This window comes from Struthio camelus, chromosome 1 (assembly GCF_040807025.1).
Source record: "Struthio camelus isolate bStrCam1 chromosome 1, bStrCam1.hap1, whole genome shotgun sequence".
Lineage (NCBI taxonomy): Eukaryota > Metazoa > Chordata > Aves > Struthioniformes > Struthionidae > Struthio > Struthio camelus.
In genome coordinates, this window is record NC_090942.1 from 142,786,321 (window position 1) to 142,803,208 (window position 16,888).

Genomic DNA, 16,888 nt, shown 5'->3' on the forward strand with positions numbered 1-16,888 from the left:
AACATTAGAAAGTATTTCTAATAAAAAGTATAGTTAAAAGGAAATGAACTTAGTGTTGACACAGGTAATAGATAGAAGACCACAGAGCGTGGTCCTGTACAGTATAGTTTTAACACCAGCCTAAACACTGTCCTCTTCAATTTACTATGTACCCTCTGCTAATAGGAGCCTTGAACTTACTAGCACATGGAAAAACATCCTAGTTTTCACTTATGTGATGGTTTGTATCAGTATAGTCATGGTGTTGTGATAAGTTCCCACACAGCGCAAAGGGTCGCTTCAAACACTCTTAGTTTTAGGAGCATACTGGCAGGCTGTTTCTGATTAATGTGGAAAGTACTTGTTGCTAGCCTGAATATTTGCTTTCTAAGGGATATTGTGAATGTAGCTTGGATGGAACAGGAGTAGGATCTTTTCAATACCGAAGTCAATGAATGCAATCAGAGTCTGTGGCGTTTATCTTGTACTGTCTGTGGAAGGGACTCTTTCACACTTACTTCTTCAGTTTATGAGCTAGAATATAGATGTTGCTCTGGAACAGCAAGGTGTGACTTAGAGGAGAAGTAGATGGGGAGTGAGATCAGATACTGTCTGATGAAATATGTTTAGCTAAAACACTATGTTTTGGGAGCACAGCAATGATCAATTTTAGTTTGTTGTATTTTAGGTGAATCAGTGCATAACAAAGCCCTCCTGAACTTATTGAAGGGAAAAATCTGTAAATTAAAAATAATAGTTGAATCCAGGCACTGAAAGAAAATTATTGCCATCAAATCTGTGGAATCTCGTAAATTGAATATCCACATACACAGTGCAATGCAGATAAATTGCCTGTGTTCAACACCCCCGTCGCACTCCCGGCCACGTTATCAAATCCAACCATGCACTGTAAGTGTTCCCTGTATTAACCAAAACTTATTTTTAGGCCTTTTAATGATAAGATGAAAACTTCCAGAAGTTTTCTCTCGTATCCTGTAATACTATCTGAAATACTCCTAGCTTTTTTCTGTTAGTGGAAAGGGATATACAGGGCTGTATTTGACCTGCCAGCTTTGAAAACACTTAATTACTGTTTTATTTGGCCAGATGTTCAGGCTAATTGCAAAGCTGAAATATGAGCGTTAGTAAAATAATAAACTACTTGAATAAGCAGACATCTTGCATACGAAAGCTCTGCATTTATGAGCTCTGCCATATGTTTAAATACCAAAATCCGAAGTACATCTTCCATTAAGCCCTTCCTCTGGTCTTGTGGACCAAATACATGGAGAATGTGAAATGCCTAATTTGTGGTTATTTTTTTTCCTCTGTATTACAGGCCTTGTTCACAAATCATCATTGTGTGTTCATGAGGACAAATTATCCAAGCTTCTAAAATTCTCTAGACTTTTCATGGAATCTTCAAGTCTGCTGTAATTCCATCTGGAAATCACTAACTTATGTGATAGCTCATTTAATTTTAAGAATGGCCAGATAATGTCTGGATCATTGATCCTTTAAGGAGCAAGCATGCACATGCACTGAAGCTGATAACTGAAGAAGGGGCAGTCTTGCTGAGAAGTAAAATAGGGAGCACAGTCAAATCCAGGGTTGCATTCGAATCAGTTTTGCGATGCAGTTTATGCATCACAACATGCTGTCAGCTCTATGGAAAGTTGGTTCTCCCACCCCATCTCACTGAACAAACTCAGGATATTTTTGTGTGTGCTGTTTAATTGAAAGCCCTGAGAAGATATCTCACATCTGATGGTGTTGTTAGAGCGAGGGTTCAAAGGCAGAAGGAATGTGCAGTGTCCCCACAGCCCCCCACGATCACCAGGCCTTGTGAATTTGCTCAGACCCAATAGAGCAGAAACGTTGGTGTGACCCAAAGGTGTGATCCACATGTAGAAAAGCCTGGGTTTCTAATTAGCATAGAAACATTTATGTCTTAGAGGTAGAAAGCTTGGCTCTAAACCTCAATTTGAATGTCTTCCATATCAGGAAGTTTTTAGGCCCTTGGAAATTAGTTAAGGCTTCTTTCTGTTTTGCAGAGAGTGGGGAGTATTTAGCTGATAACAAAACAAAATAAATTTGATTGTCTCCTTTAATGCCTCATACATCGTGGATGTTTTACACAAATTAGTATGTGATAAGGCATGTTCAGGCCAATTGTATTTATTGAAGCATTAGTAAAGGTGATCACTTGGTAACTCTAATATGTTATTAGATACATTTTCTTTTACAGGACTTACGTGGCTGAGCTCTACATTTACCTCATTTTTTTCTTTCGGGTACCTTTAGCAAGATGAGATCCAAATGGCATAGTGTAGAGTCTTAGCAAGAATATCAAGTAGAATGAGAGATGAAAGCACTATACTATTTTAAAGAAATACTAGAAAAAGGTATGTGTTAGTTACAGTAGGTGCTGTTTGTGCCCAAATGACTAATATACCTTTAGTTTTAGAAAAAGCTATAATGTATCTGGGAAGTTAGAGCAACATAAAACCAAGTCAATGTGGTTAGAGCTGGAGTTAGGCTGTGTGAAAGCTGGGAGCTGCATGATGAAGTGAATGTAGCACAGATGTGTAGAAATAGGAATGCCAGCTTGTGTGGGTGTTTACAAAGAGCGTGTTATTTGAAGTTAATATGGGCTCAAGATAATGAGGGAGAATTCCCAGGTAGGGCGTTATTTGTTTAGAGTGAGGAAACAAAGACTTTGTAATGAAAGTGTCTGAACTTTTCTCTTCCTTCGCTCCCAAATGAATTAGTTTCTGATTAAGGTGAAATGAGCAATCTTGCTGAAATAAAAATATCTTACGGACATTGAATAAGGGATATATTCTGAGTAGCTTCTAGATAAGATTAGGATTTTGCAGACAGAAAGTCTCAGCCACTAGAAGTCAAAATGATCACAAAAATTTAGTTCGATGATTCGATCACTCTGAAGCACTGTGTGATCAACTGCTGCTTAAGAGTTTGGCTGATAGTACATGGTATTTTGCAGTTACTTAGCAGAGGCAGAGAAATGATCTGACTAATAGTGATTGCCTTTCTGCCCCAGCAGATACTAGTTCTCCACCCAACAAGGAGTTTCTCCTAATACATTTTTATGGAAAATCCTCTGTGAAGGGAATGCAGCTTTTACAAAGGAGACTGTACAGGACTGTTTTGAATTCACATTTCCATTTTGTTTGGTTAAACTGATTAAAGACCTGGTAGCTAGGCTAAGGGATGACTTTGTTTAAGGAGGCATTTGGCTCTCAAGAAGAGCTTCAGTTCTTAAAGTTCTGGTATAAATCCAGCTTTACTTTAGTGGGAATCAATCTGATGGCAGCGTATTTGCTTCTTTGAAAACAGTTTGTAGTCTTAATTCAGTTCACAGAACGCAGGCCTGCTTTTCACAGGAACTGCCCCAGGTGTCACCTTTAGTGACAGTTTCACTAGAGGCAAGAACTGAAGACGTTTGGGGCCTGATCTGGGCTCTCACCCTTGCCCTGTTAGGTCTTTTGGGTCAGGTATTAGACACAGGCTAATGAGAGTTTAAAAAAAGTGTGCATTATTGTTTCCTAGCTGGAAGCATACATGGGGCATTTCTAGTCTGAGCATTTTCAGGAATCTGGAGACTGAATTCACTTAGGAAAATCAGAGCGGGTGGCTTTGCCCTGAATCACATGACAGAAGCTGATGGCTGTAGACTCAAGAGTGGAAGGGAATTTCAGCTGGAAATGCTAATCTGTTCAGGTTAGAAAATTTAATTTTAACAGCCATCTATATTAGTGTGTTTCACTCTATAAGGCCTCTGAATGAAAATCATTGTATCATTTATATTTACAAATATGAGGATTCTATGCTTTTAATCTGAATAAAATGTCAAATTGACAGCAGGTAAATTTGCCCTATGAAGTCTGAATAAAAGAAATTGTATTTTCTTTGCTGGCCCAATGGTACAAATAATACTGTTATAAAAACACAGTCAATTTTTGAAATGATACCAGTCAGCTGAAAAGAAAAAAGTCTAAGCCAAAAAAGCCCACAAAGTTGTGTTGCCTGAATATAGTAGAAGAACAGTGAAATCCACATAAACATTCATTAGAAACTGATGTTGAAAGGATTCTTTATCATCCAGTTATAAATGAGAATATCTACAGCCTGAAATACCTTTCAGGATTCCACTTCTCCTTTTAACAATGAATGGGAATCTCATCGTACCTTTCTCATCAGCCCTTATTAATTATTACGTCTGAGGTTTATCAGCAGCAACACTGCATTCCAGTCGCCCAGTAGCAGGGAACAGTGGGGAACAAGCTCACTTACGTAGTGGAAGTCGTCCTGTGAAGAACGTGATAAGAAGACTTTGTGCTCCTCTTTCCTGTGTTGGACTCTGGGGCTTATCATGTTTTGGGACTGCAGGAAGGCTTTTAAACTTTCCGGCATCTCTGTAGGTGAATTTGACTCTTTGCAAAGCCAGAGCGTTGACGTGGGGAAACATGGAGTGCTGGAGAGGGCAAGTTCACCCTCAGTGGAGGTACCCTGTGCGACTGTGCCCTGATGTCGCACTGGGGTGAGATTCAGGCATCTGACTATGCCTTTGTTTGGGCATGGAGTTTAAGGGCTGAAAAAGAGCTGTGATGGCTGAAAGCAGATTCCTTCCTCTGGCATATCTGTTAATAAAGACAACCTTTGAGGCCTAGTCTTCCACCAGCTTTCCTCCATCTCCCGTGAACTACTTAATGCTTTCACACAATGTAACAGAGGTGGACAGAGAGCATAAATGGGGGCCTTGGGTTCTTCTTCTCCAGGTACCTCTGGACAGGAGAGGTAACCTCATATGTGGTGACACATCTGTGAGCCCCCTGAAAAATCCTGAAAATACATAAAACAAACAAGACCTTTTTACCATGCTTATTAAAAAAAGTAGATTTAAGGACAGCGGTTTAAAACAACGAGGTGGTTTTGTCAGTGCAATGTAAGGAGGAAGTTCTGCCATGGCTGTGGTGAACGAGTTGTTCTTGCGGTGTCCCCCACCTCAGATGGCACCAGGGCGAACGCCAGCGTGAAACACTGGCAACCATTCATTGAGCTGCAACCACATGATAGCATCCGCTGATGTTTGGCCTAATGCAGATCTTGAGTGAAATTCCTTGGGAGAGAGAAAAAAAGAAAGAGCAAGTCTCTCCTTAGGCTAAAGCACTCAAGCAAGTACCACATTTTATGTGGAAATGAAATGGGCTTCTCCCACCCTGGCCCTAATCATGTGCCTCCATGTGAGAGAGGACACAGCGTTATTCTTACAACCTCTTTGCTCAAGGCACCAGACATGACTTGCCAGTGATCACAGACATTCCCACAGCCATGCTAAGTGCTCTGTTTAACAGCCCAGCTCTGCTAAGTCAGGGTGTAATGCAGTCAACCATTCCCTAGGAATGCAATTACACAGAGAACAATAAGGCAGAGGCTAGATAAGGAGGCTTCACCCCCCCCCCCCCCCCCCTGTTTCCTGGGGATTTTATAGTCTAAAAGCCAGTATACCAAGATTCTTTCAATACAGTGTTTGAACTAAAAAAAAAAAAAAATCATGTCTACATTGACAAAATGCTTTTTGATAAAGACAAAAGTTTTTTAAATAAATATCTTTAAAAGTAATAGAGTCCTTTCTCTTTTGTTTGCTAGGTTCTGATGCTAGTACAATTGAAATCTACCTCTCAAGTGAGATATATGACTTAAATGGTAATGAGGCTGATGTTGAATAACTGGAAAGCTGTGAAAGGCATGAGCGGGTGAGCTGAAGACACAAAGACAGTCTCAAGGATCTGAGAATTGTTTCTTTATTTCAGATGCATTTATCTTCCCGCAGGGACTGGGGAGGTGGGACACTTGAATTCCTATACTGCTACTGCTGCTGCTGCTGCTGCTGCTGCTGCTGCCACAAAGCCAGTCCCACTCCCTCCCATCCAAGTGCTTCTACTGTGCTTATAAAATTAAATCTTCAGTGGGCCAAAAGTGGGGGAGGGGAGAAAAAGCAAGAGGTGCTGATCTTATAGCCCAGCGGCAGGAGATTCGCAGTCAACTCCATGCTCTGCATGTTTTTACAGCACAGTGTGATGGTTCCCATGAGGTGCTCAGCTGGCTGCCCACACAGCCGTGGCCCCGGGCACAGGTCTCCCACCTAGGATGCCAAGACCCATCCAGGTGCCCGGCAATTGCACCTATCAGCAGAACTGTCTAATCGCTAGGCTGGTAGCTATGGGGCTGTAAAACTTTTAAATGTTTTTTTTTTTTTTCCCCAGGGTACCTGTGACAGGCATTAATTTTATTGGCACAGAATGGAAAAAAATGTTGAAGTTGCAAAAACGTTTCATTTTTCTTCCTCTTCTACATGCTCTCCATGTTACACACCCTTAGACTTCCTTGTTAGATAAGACTGGTGTGTAACTTCTTTTTTCAGTATCAATTATACCCAATATAAACTTCAGTCTTCAGGTAATAAGCAAATGGGTAACCCTCACATTATACAGAGATAAGAATTACATGGTTCGGCGTAGGTGTAACACTCATATTCTGATGATGGGAACTGAATTGAGCTTAAGCATGTGGATACTTCACATACAAACAAGGTAAATGAGATAAGACAGGGCCATTTTGTTAATACTGATGGGTAAAAATATGTCTTTTCGTGGTGGAAAAAAGGGAATTAATTCAAAGTTCTGCTTTAGTGTATACAGTATAACTTGTACAGTAGTGTCCCTGGGGACACTAGTTACAGTTCAGCATATTGACTGTAATTGTTTGTACTTGTTGTTCTGGTACTTTTAGCTAAAGAAATCTAACTATTTTTGATTTTGTATATCTTTCTTACATTACTGGGAGGAAGAAAATGTCGTGTATTGTTTTAAATTATTCTGTCAAGATATTTCTGTTTAGATTTCTATTAGATTTAGTAAATGGATTAATCTTATGCCAGGTGAGACCCTTGTTAAGGCTAGAAAATGGTGGGACTTGCTTCATGTCCTGGTCTTTTAGAGATCGGTGAAATAAACTGACGAATATTCAGGCCCAATACACAAACAACCCTTGAAAAAGTACATACATACACAGAAATGTGCACACACACATACACACATCTTAATTTTTAACACCATAACTAACTACAGTTTCTGCGAAAGGGTGAATTATAACTGTTTATTATTATAACTGTTCTGATGGTTCTCCCTCAGTGTTAAAAACCCACGACCACCACCACAAAAGATATTACTGAAATGATAAGCTTTTTGTTTACTAAAACTTAAATTTTGGTCAAATAAAATTTTCACTATCCATTCCGCTGACACTCCTCCCTCCTCCCAGCGACATTTTTTCATTAATTCATTACTTTGTTTCCTCAGCATTTTTTTCAAGGTCGGTTTCGCATGACAACTGTTTGTTTTGTTCAAACATCTTCAACCAGCTCAAACAATAATCTACTCCATGACCTTGAAGAGGCTGCTGTAGCTTTTTTGCTCAGGAGAAGCAGTCCAAAGGATCACCTCGTCTAGGATTCAGAGAAGCAGTTCCTGTTGGAGAATACTGTCTCCCTGACCCAAGACATACAGGGGATAGCAAGGAGAAAAACAATACTGATGACTTTGGTTAAAGTAGCAGAGCAGAAATCAAAGTGTTTTTCATTCTCTTAGAAATTATATTTTGGAAACTGATCAGCTCAGCTTCCCATCAAGGGCGTCAAGCCTTTTGTTGTTCAGAAAGGGGAAATGAATGGTTATTTGGCAATGGGATTTTTTTTTCTTTTCTGCTAGAGGTGCCTCTGTGAGTTCGGTTTGTGTTGGAACAGGTTTATTTCTAGAGCCAGAAGACTGGCTCTAGAAATGGATCAGAGCCTCTTTTTAAAAGTTAATTTTATGTAAAGAAAGTTCTGAATGCAGTTTCCTAGGAAAGCTGTGGGAGAAATTCTCTGCTTAGGAATGAACATAGACTAGTCCCTCTCTTCCCATCTGAGCTCTGATCATTTTTACTAGCTTGATTGATGCTGCAGAAAGAAAAACAGGCTGAAGGTTAGTGTTTTGTATTGATAGGAATGATTTTTGTTGGTAGCAGGTCATCAATGATGCATGCAGTTAATATTCTGTTAGCTTCACCAATCTCAGAAGGTCTCCGGGGAATTTCTGCAGTGATGAGCAATGGTGGTTATTCCCGTACCAACAGCAGCTTTGTGTTCCAGATTTGCCTCCGCAGATATGTAGCTGAATCTATGGATCTTTTGCAGAGTCTTGCAGGGAATCTAGAGCATTTTTTTTTGTATCTTTTTTTTTTTAAACCAATCTGTTCAGGAGATCTAGGATTTTCTTCGTCATGATCTGATGTTTCTTTTCCGTGAAAAGATTTTTATAGGCCTTATGCCAATCTTCAGAAATGTCTCTGTACGGAAACAGTAGGACTGCCGTTCAAGAAGTTGGTAGATTGGAAAGATTTGATTTTAATTGCTCTGGTCTGTATTCCTTGTCCAAGTCATGAGACCTGGACCTTTAATGTGGATATGAACAAAAAGAGCTTCTATCTCTAGCTGTGTGTCTGTATGAGCTGACTGACCCAGAGGCGCTCCGTCTGTGTCATCCATTTTGAAGAAAGGCCGTGGCTGGCTAATTAGACGTGGTGATCTTATTGGACAGATTTCTCAAGATTCTCCCCAAAGTAGCCTCTGGAAAAGAATCTGACAAACACCTATGTTCAGGATTTACAACAGTGGTAACATCACACTGCTGACGTTTCCATTTGGATTGGTATTCTCGGGAGACCGTGAATCCATCTACCTTAAATGTAGTAACTGAAGGTATTGTCTGTAATGACTCAAAACCTCTTTCAAGCACTCTGTCAGGACACCATGGCTGTGAGGATTGCAGAAGTCTCAAAAATCCATCTAAGGGTTTAACCTTTATGTTTAGTCCTCTAAGAAACTATAGAGAATTTTTTCAGGAACCACAACCCAGTGGGTTGGGGTGCAGTTTTCTGTTGACGCCATTGACTTTTAGAGAAGTCAGTTGGAAGCCTAGAGAAACAATTTTGAGTTGTAGGACTCCAGAATGTCAGGGCTTCTCAACTAAATCCTTTCTCATTTGTTGTGCATTTCTTACTGTAGCAAATTACTCTAATGAAGGGCTAGGATGCCAATTTTGTCCCAGTTTTTAATGGGCAGGCCTTGGAAACAGATGAGTAGACTCTTTTCCCAATCCTTTATATTGAGATAGACAGTAGTGGTGTGCACACTGAAGTCAAGAGTTCTTCTGTGAGCGTAAAAGATGTTAGAGCTTGCAGCAGGAAAAGAGGATATAGCTGTTTTCCTGTGCTTATTAGGTTTTGTATTCTTTTTGTTTTGTGAATATGTTCAAAAGGAAGTAGAAAAAAAATATCTCTAAGGAAGCAAAGATCTTCCTTCCTGTTGGGAAAGGAGACAGCAAGGATGATAAATTTCTTGCCAAATGAGTCATTTCTTCACGTAAGAGACTTCAAAGCTTAACAAAAAAATGCTTTTCGGAGCATGGGGCTTAGATACGAAGTTGCATGCACTCTTAATGGATGTCACTGATCTTTGTGGAAAATGATACATAGAAAGATGGCAAGGAAATAAGTGGTTTTGAGTGAGGTGCTGCCATACTACATCTTCACAGAATAGCTCTAACAAATATCCTTTTATTGGATCGCACTGTGTCAGAAGCAAGAAGCAAAGCGTTTAGGATTGTTCAGTGCTTCGAGTGCTACTTGTCAAATGGTTTACTGGGTAAGTAAATATTTATAGGACAAACAAATGAAAACTAAATTACAGTTTTAGTTTGGCAGTATTACATTTTCTTGAAATATGATTGGAAATGATGTGAGTAAAAGTAGTTCCTATAACGCAGCATTGACTTAAGGGGCGGGTAAAGTCACTGCTTTTACATAGTGCTATCTCTTAAAGCTTTAGCCTCATGATAGCCATCTCCTTTCTCCCTAGCTCTCGCGTTCTGTATTTTGAGGAACTGTTATGAAGACTGCTGGTGGTCTTGCGAGAGGTGAAGAAAATATCTGTCCTATTGCTTTAATCTAATAGAATTACAGGGAATTAATTGCTTTAAACTAATACAATTACAGGGAATTAATTGTATATTAACGTCCTGCAAATTTGATAGCGTGGACTGTGAAAAACTGCACAAAAGATATATTTTCTCTTTTTTGAGTCTTGGATGATGTGATGCTGTGCAAATCATTAGCATAGGCTCTAGGTCCTTAAATACCTAAAAGTGAGATGATGTGACACTGTATGGATCTGGGTGGTAGCGCCATTTGAAGGCTGTTGACAATCTTTTAGCCTTGGCTTAGATTAATTGGCTCAGTGTTACAGTCACTAAACAAAAATCTCACACTTAAAGGTTGACACTCCTTAAAGTAGTGGGGGTACTATTTTGTGGAATAAAAATAACCGTTATATCTGTGAATTGTTAGTGTCACGAGGCCCCAGCAGGATGGAGGGAGGAGCTATTAGAGGAGGGTGCCCATGGGAGCTCCTGTTGGAGAAAACGACTGCAGGAATCCCGCTTTCCTTGCTCCAGGGTATCAGTAATGCTGGGGGACAGGGTATCCCTCTTTTCTAAACACCTCTAGTTATAGCTGAATAGAAAAAGACCTATAACCCCATTGCATGAGCTGAAAAACTCTTAAGGTCCTGTAAAAACCTCCATGGTTTGTACAACGAAGCACATGCACACTCTTACGACCAAGTGCTCAAGCAGCTCATTGAGTGTAAGGTCTGGATAGCTTGAGGGAGAATTAACCATTTATCTAGATCAGCTTAGAGACCAATTTATTTCATTTGGAGAAACTTTCCTTTGAGGAAGCTTTTTTTTTTTTAAAAAAATAAGTACTTTAACCCACTCTTACTGAAGTTGGTTCCTTACTAGCTGTCAGTGTTTAGTAATTCACTTTTTTGCTCCCTTTAAAATGCGGGAAAGTAAAACTGAGCAATAAGTGTGTTAAAATTTGACCCCCCCCCCACCGCCAGCTCTTTAAACGTAGGATGCAAAAGAGTCAAGAAAGAATAAGGAACAACACGCACAGAGTTCTCTAATATCAAAATATAGCAATTTATTCAAGACACTGAATATGATCTGTTGATTCTCTCCTTAAAACAAATGAGCTACAATACACAAGGTGAATTTGAAGAAAGTGTGGGTGGGGGAGAAACAAAATATGGGTTGATGTTGTTTCAACAGAACCTGGGAAACGCTGAAATGAGAACCAAGTCTGGCTGCAAGTCTGACACAGACAATAAAAACTGCAGAAGCCAGAATTCAGAATTTCAGTGAGTGGCTGAAAGAACATTTCTGCAATTGACGAAGAACCACATTTTTTTTTAAAGGCAAAAGGAGGAAAAAAGGAGGAAAAATTAAAAAGGAAAAAAGAAAAAAAAAGAAACCCAAAAACAAAGCAGACCCTTACATTTGACAAAGTGCACTTCACTTGGCTCTAAAATTAGCTATTTTTTCTCTTTTTAAACAAATTAAAAGGAAATTTCTAAGATGTAGCATGGGGGTAATGTGTGTGTAACCCTGTAAGTCAGGCCCTTTAGTGCCCCATAAGGGACCCAGTGTTTTCTACATAAAAGATTCAGTATCCTTCTAACCCATGGAGCTGGGAGTTTTTTCAGAAACTGTTTTTTTCACTTCAAGGCCAGTTCCAGACAGCCAGCAAATATAAAATGCCAGTAAGCCTCTTGATAGTTTCACAATTCTGTTTGGTCTCTTAGGTTTTTCAATTTCTCTTCCATTGGGAAGAACTATAAACAAAATTACCAACATATTGTGCGAAAAATTGCTCAAGTCCACCAGCCTGTTGCTTCATGCAATTCTGTGCCATAGGGGCAGTCTTAAAAGTAACGTTTGCCTAGGGACACTGCTGCAGAAACGGAGAAAAGCGACTGCTCTCACGAGGGCAATTCTGAACATGCGGGCTTCAGTTTCCACTTTGAACTAAGCCCTGGCAGAGCCTCCCTCTCCCCACTGCCCACATTCTAAAGAAGCAAGCCCACCTGCCTAAATCTAGCCTTTGCAATCACAGCTTGTGCTTTCCTTCATCTCATTAGCTGCCCTCATTTTACCTGAAGACCACCTACTACTATACCTTTGAGGATTTTCCCATTTTAGAGGCTTGGGGAGGGGAAGAGAGGTGAATTTTCTTAGTCTTTTGCAAATGCTGCTTTCAAATCTGATGGTCTGTACGGGGAATTCTTCATTGGCATGGCAGCCTCTCTCACATTTAGGTGCTGTAAACCAACTCACTCTGAAATTTCGTTTCTCATGGCTTCTTACCTCCATGTAGACTGGCAGAGGAAAGATGGTGTTCTCACTGACAAGTTAAAAAAAGAGAAAGAAAAAAGAAACACACATCTTTGACACTGTGGACATAGCTACAGTAGCTATTCTTGGAAAAATTACAAAACCTGGGCTCTGTAACCAGACAGCCATGTGGCACAGCTGAACTCAGATCAAGCAACCTGCTCGCGTTGAGTCCTGAGGTTTGCTATTCAAGCGTTGCACAAGGGGCAGATGATTGAAAAGCAGCGCCCTTTCCAGCCTGTCTTCCACTGTCTGCAGAAAGGGCGATTTTGCTCGTTTTTCTCAAAAACACGACCCCAAACTCCTGTACAAGTTAGGAAGTGAACCGTCTCCATGCAATGATTCTAATCAAATCATCAACTCAATCGTGCTTTATAAAACCACATTAAACCTTTGTATTCAAATTCAAGTCTCTCTTCTGATAAGTACTCTTTTTTTTAGGTAGTGACTTTAAATTAGTAGTTACACGTGGTTATTATAAAACAGTGCAAAACTGTCACGTGATCATCTACAGCCATGCTCTTGGAGCAGAAAACTAAAGAACAAAACATAGACATATTTAACACCAAAAATAATCCTTGATACCTTCCAGTGTCCAATTTTTTGATATAAATTATAAACAAGCCTAACTGTAATTAATAACCAAAATCCCACATAAATGTTTTCAACCCAGGACTAAGTAACCCTTTTAGCAGTTATTTATTTTCATTAGTTTTTCCTTTTCAAATGTGTATCTTCAAGAAAAAAGGCTGAAGCTGGCAGTGGCTAGTTCCACTGAAAAGACTAAGATACTGTACAGATACAAGTGTAAAGAGAGGAAAACAAAGGAGAAAAAAAAAAAAAAAAATGTAGTATGGACTCCACGATGCCAAGATGCTTGGCAGGTTTTGCACCACCATTCCAACATTATGAGCCTGGTTTTGTTTCTGCTCAGATCAAATCACCACTTCAGCAGCTGGGGTCAACTCAAAGGGAAGATTGTGTGTTACAGAAATCACAGCTTTTGAGCTATGTGATTTTAAGGGGGGTTTTCTGTTTGTTTACTGTTCTGCATGCTACAAATCCTAACCTACCCCAGCCCTGTGGGCTGGCGTGAATACCAGTTTGACTCAGATTGCTCTGAGGACTTGTCTAAATAATGGCCACCACCTTGCGGCTGCCCTGTGGTTTACAGCACTGTCAGGACACTCTGCCTACAGCTTGCTTACAATGTGCCTTTTTTGCATCCATCATTTGCTCTTACAGTAAAGAATCTTCAGTATGCCTCATTGCAGATGTCTTTAACTTGCAATAAGGACATCATGTCCAAACTGGAGAAGTGGTACTTAGAAAGTCTTTATTGTCTTTCTGATCATTTCACCCACTATAACTTTAGAGGGGTATATATGTTGAGAAATAATTTATATATCGTTTATCATGTCCTCACCTAATGTAGAGATCTGTGTTGTCTTCTCTACGCTGCGCTGAGGACATGCTCAAAACTAAATGTGTCTGGACGGACAGTGAACCTCCAAGTGCAGACCCAGAGCTTTCAGAGCACGAGAACGTGCAGCTGAGGGTGACAGCAGCACAACATGCTGCCAAAGGCAATGGAAGAGCCTGTCTTAGGTGTGTGTGCTCACCATAGATGGACAGGAGCTTGGCAAGAGTCCATTCGTCAGCAATGATAAGCACTACCACTATATCTTGGTCCAATTGGTCCCATTAAGTCAGTCATAAAATCCCACTGACTTACTGGAATAGAAACAGCTTAATGGGATGAATAGTGGAGGTCAGCACTGCTCAGCATGACCAAGGGCAGGCAAACCTACGGTCTGTGTGAACTTTGAACTGTTTAGAGAGGAAAGGGGATATACAATTGTTTTCCTCTGCTTACTGAGGATAAATGAAAATATGGACTCAAGAAAATGAATGCTGTTGTTATAGTCTCAAAACTTACAGATTTCTTTTAGTAAGCGTACATCGTCAAACAGCCACAAGTTTGAAATTAGATTATATAAATGTCTGGCTGCTGGAAGAGGACTCTTAATAAATGACTGGCATTTTTTGTATCAAATAATAGCATTTTTTCTTACAGCACTTTCTGAGAGATAAGAGAAAAAGGATACTGCACCTTTCATGTTCCTTGGACTCTGTTTGTGTCATTCTTTTTACTTGAATTACACAACTGGTCTACATTTGGTGGCCATTTTAGGCTTTTAAAAGTGTGTTTAACATAAAAAATATTTTTTTCCAAAAATACACTGGGTTCTTTCTGTTAAAAGTCATCTTTCTCCTGTAAAAATCTTCCCCAGCACTGCATTCTTATATAAAGCACTTATTACACAATTTGCTGAAAGTGCCCTTGAGACGCTAAGATCTGAAGCATGGAGGATTTTTTTTTTCTTTTAAACGGAGAGAAAGAAAGAAAAAGAGAGAGGAGAGAGGAGAAGCAGTCTGTCAAAAATTTTCATTGTCATGTCCACCTGGCTGCATCTACTATGGGCATACAGGGAAAAATGAAAAAAAAGGGTAAGAAGAAAGAGAAAGAAAAAAAAAAAAAGGAGAAGCTGGGAGCGGAAGGGAGAAATAAAAGGAAAACAAAAGTTTCATCCTAAGCCTGGGATCCTCCAGGCTATAATATTCCAGCTGATAGAAAAACCACTGAACAAAAAAAGTAGTCTAGAAAATAGAAAGTGTTGTGATTACAAAGTCGAGCATTTCATCAGTACAAACTGGTCTTTGAACGTCCTTTGGGAGAGCAACTGTAGTGTCCAAATTGGAAGGAAAAAATACAACACCGCATGGAGGAGGATTTTTTTTTTTTTCCCTTTTGGTTTATCACAGCATTTTTCTTTTTTTGTTTATTAATTTTTTTGGCACAGCTTTTTTTTCCCAGCCATCAGAGCAAGTTCTCAGACGCAAACCAAACAGTGCAATGCCTAGCTGGTGGCTTCATGCTTCCAAGGCTGAATGTTCCAGGTGGAAACCATTCCCTCCCCCTCTGAAGTGACTGTGGTTTTACTCCTTGATGAAGGTTACAGATAAAATACTAGACATCTGTGGCCAGGGAGAGTTGGTTTCACGGTACACTCTAACTTTGTTCAAGTTCGTACAGTTCTGGAGCTGTTAAGAATAGTTTTGAAGAGTGCTTCTCCCCACACATTCACTGCTGGTCCATTTGAAATTTCTTCTAAAACATGTCACTTTTACTTCCGCAGATCTAGAACACAAACCTAGAGAGAAAAGACTCAGGATTAAGAACCATTTCTGAAGATTATTTGGAATTCATATGTATATATGGCCCAGCACAAAGGCTGATCTGTCAGCAGCTGAGAAACAGCCTGCCATACTCCTATAGGCTTCACATCAGTCTGTCTATAGTACCTGTTTTTCATGTACACAAGCAAGGAAATAAACCATATGGGAGGAAACAGAAGTGAAAACCATGTATTAAACATTTAGCTGAGCTTTCACTAGATTAAAAACATTTCTGTGACACTGCACATCCCAGATAAGCTTACAGACTCTATTCAGTTGCCTAAATGTAGTGTCTACTTCCATTTCAGAAAGACATCCATTTGGAGCAGTTCTTGGAAGCCGTGCATGGCACTATCTCAAATGGCAAGCAAGCCACTAAGCTCAGGCAACTGAATCACGTCCTAGGTGATCTCCCTTGGTTAAAGAAAGACTTGAAAAATACTGCTGTAGAGCACAGCTATGCCAGCCAGCCACGGAGAAGAGTTATTTTAAAAAGCTATAGAATGTATTATAACATCTGCATGTCCCTCACAAACTGCTCATTCTACAATTGAAATTTTTAAAAAGTAACATTAACAGCAAAGATGATAGCAATGAATTATCAGGATGTCCAAGGCAGTACTTCTCCTTTACTACATGATGAAATGTTTGGACATCACACTGAAGGTTTTCTCCTTTAGGTGCTATTTAAGCGTAAATTTCTTCTGCAGGAGAAAACTTAGCTTGTTGATTAGACAGTTGACTGCTATGACCTTCGTTAACTTTTGACAGACAAGATAAATAATGACAGAAACAACGCTACTGTTGCTCTTATTATGTATGTATTTAAACGTCTTCCCCATCTTCAGCAATATTCACTATTCCACAAGCATTCTTCATTTCGAATAACACTACCACCTCCTGGTATTCAAAACCTTCCAAAACGGGAGATACTTTTAATATACTCCATAACTCTACTTATTTCTGTCCAGAGCTGTCTGCACCTTGACCTCTGTCCAGAGCAGGCAGTGAGGCATGTGTGTTTTTGTTGACGCTCTCCAGAGGAGTAATTTCCACCCAACATTTACAGTGTGTACAGATTCCTACCGATCCGTCTGATGCGCTTGCTCCCACTTTGTCTCCTCTAGCATTCCAGCAGACTTCAAAGATGCCTCCGGTGCCTCTGTAGCTATGTACTAGAGTTCCACTCTACAAAGCAAAACAGCATGCAAATGTTTGACACAGAAATTCCTTTTCTTCTCTGCAGTATGGCAATATATTAAGAGCAGAGATTGGCAGCGAGGGGGAGCTATTCACATCTCCTAACCAGA

The 16,888-nt window shown here is 39.9% G+C and overlaps 2 protein-coding genes across 36 annotated transcripts in view; one reads left to right on the plus strand and one right to left on the minus strand.

The window, feature by feature from the left end:
- Positions 1–16,888, plus strand: part of GPR143 (G protein-coupled receptor 143) — a 58,259-nt gene that overhangs the window by 30,698 nt on the left and 10,673 nt on the right. For 14 of the 24 annotated variants that reach the window (XM_068921251.1, XM_068921199.1, XM_068921170.1 and 11 more), the window contains one exon: positions 5,653–7,417. The exons of 2 other annotated variants lie outside the window; for them this stretch is intronic. In XM_068921251.1, the coding sequence (XP_068777352.1) occupies positions 5,653–5,732 (80 nt within the window). In that variant the 3' untranslated portion in view covers positions 5,733–7,417. Of the gene's footprint in view, positions 1–1,318; positions 4,623–5,652; positions 7,418–16,888 lie in introns of those variants that run through there. 8 more of the 24 variants (XM_068921139.1, XM_068921106.1, XM_068921132.1 and 5 more) reach the window with 2 other exon arrangements.
- TBL1X (transducin beta like 1 X-linked) overlaps positions 11,064–16,888 on the minus strand; it is a 205,626-nt gene continuing 199,801 nt past the window's right edge. For all 12 annotated transcript variants that reach the window (XM_009683683.2, XM_068921037.1, XM_068921074.1 and 9 more), the window contains 2 exons: positions 16,665–16,766; positions 11,064–15,553 (listed from right to left, as the gene is read on the minus strand). In XM_009683683.2, coding sequence (XP_009681978.2) covers positions 15,527–15,553; positions 16,665–16,766 — 129 coding nt within the window. In that variant the 3' untranslated portion in view covers positions 11,064–15,526. The remainder of the gene's footprint in view (positions 15,554–16,664; positions 16,767–16,888) is intronic.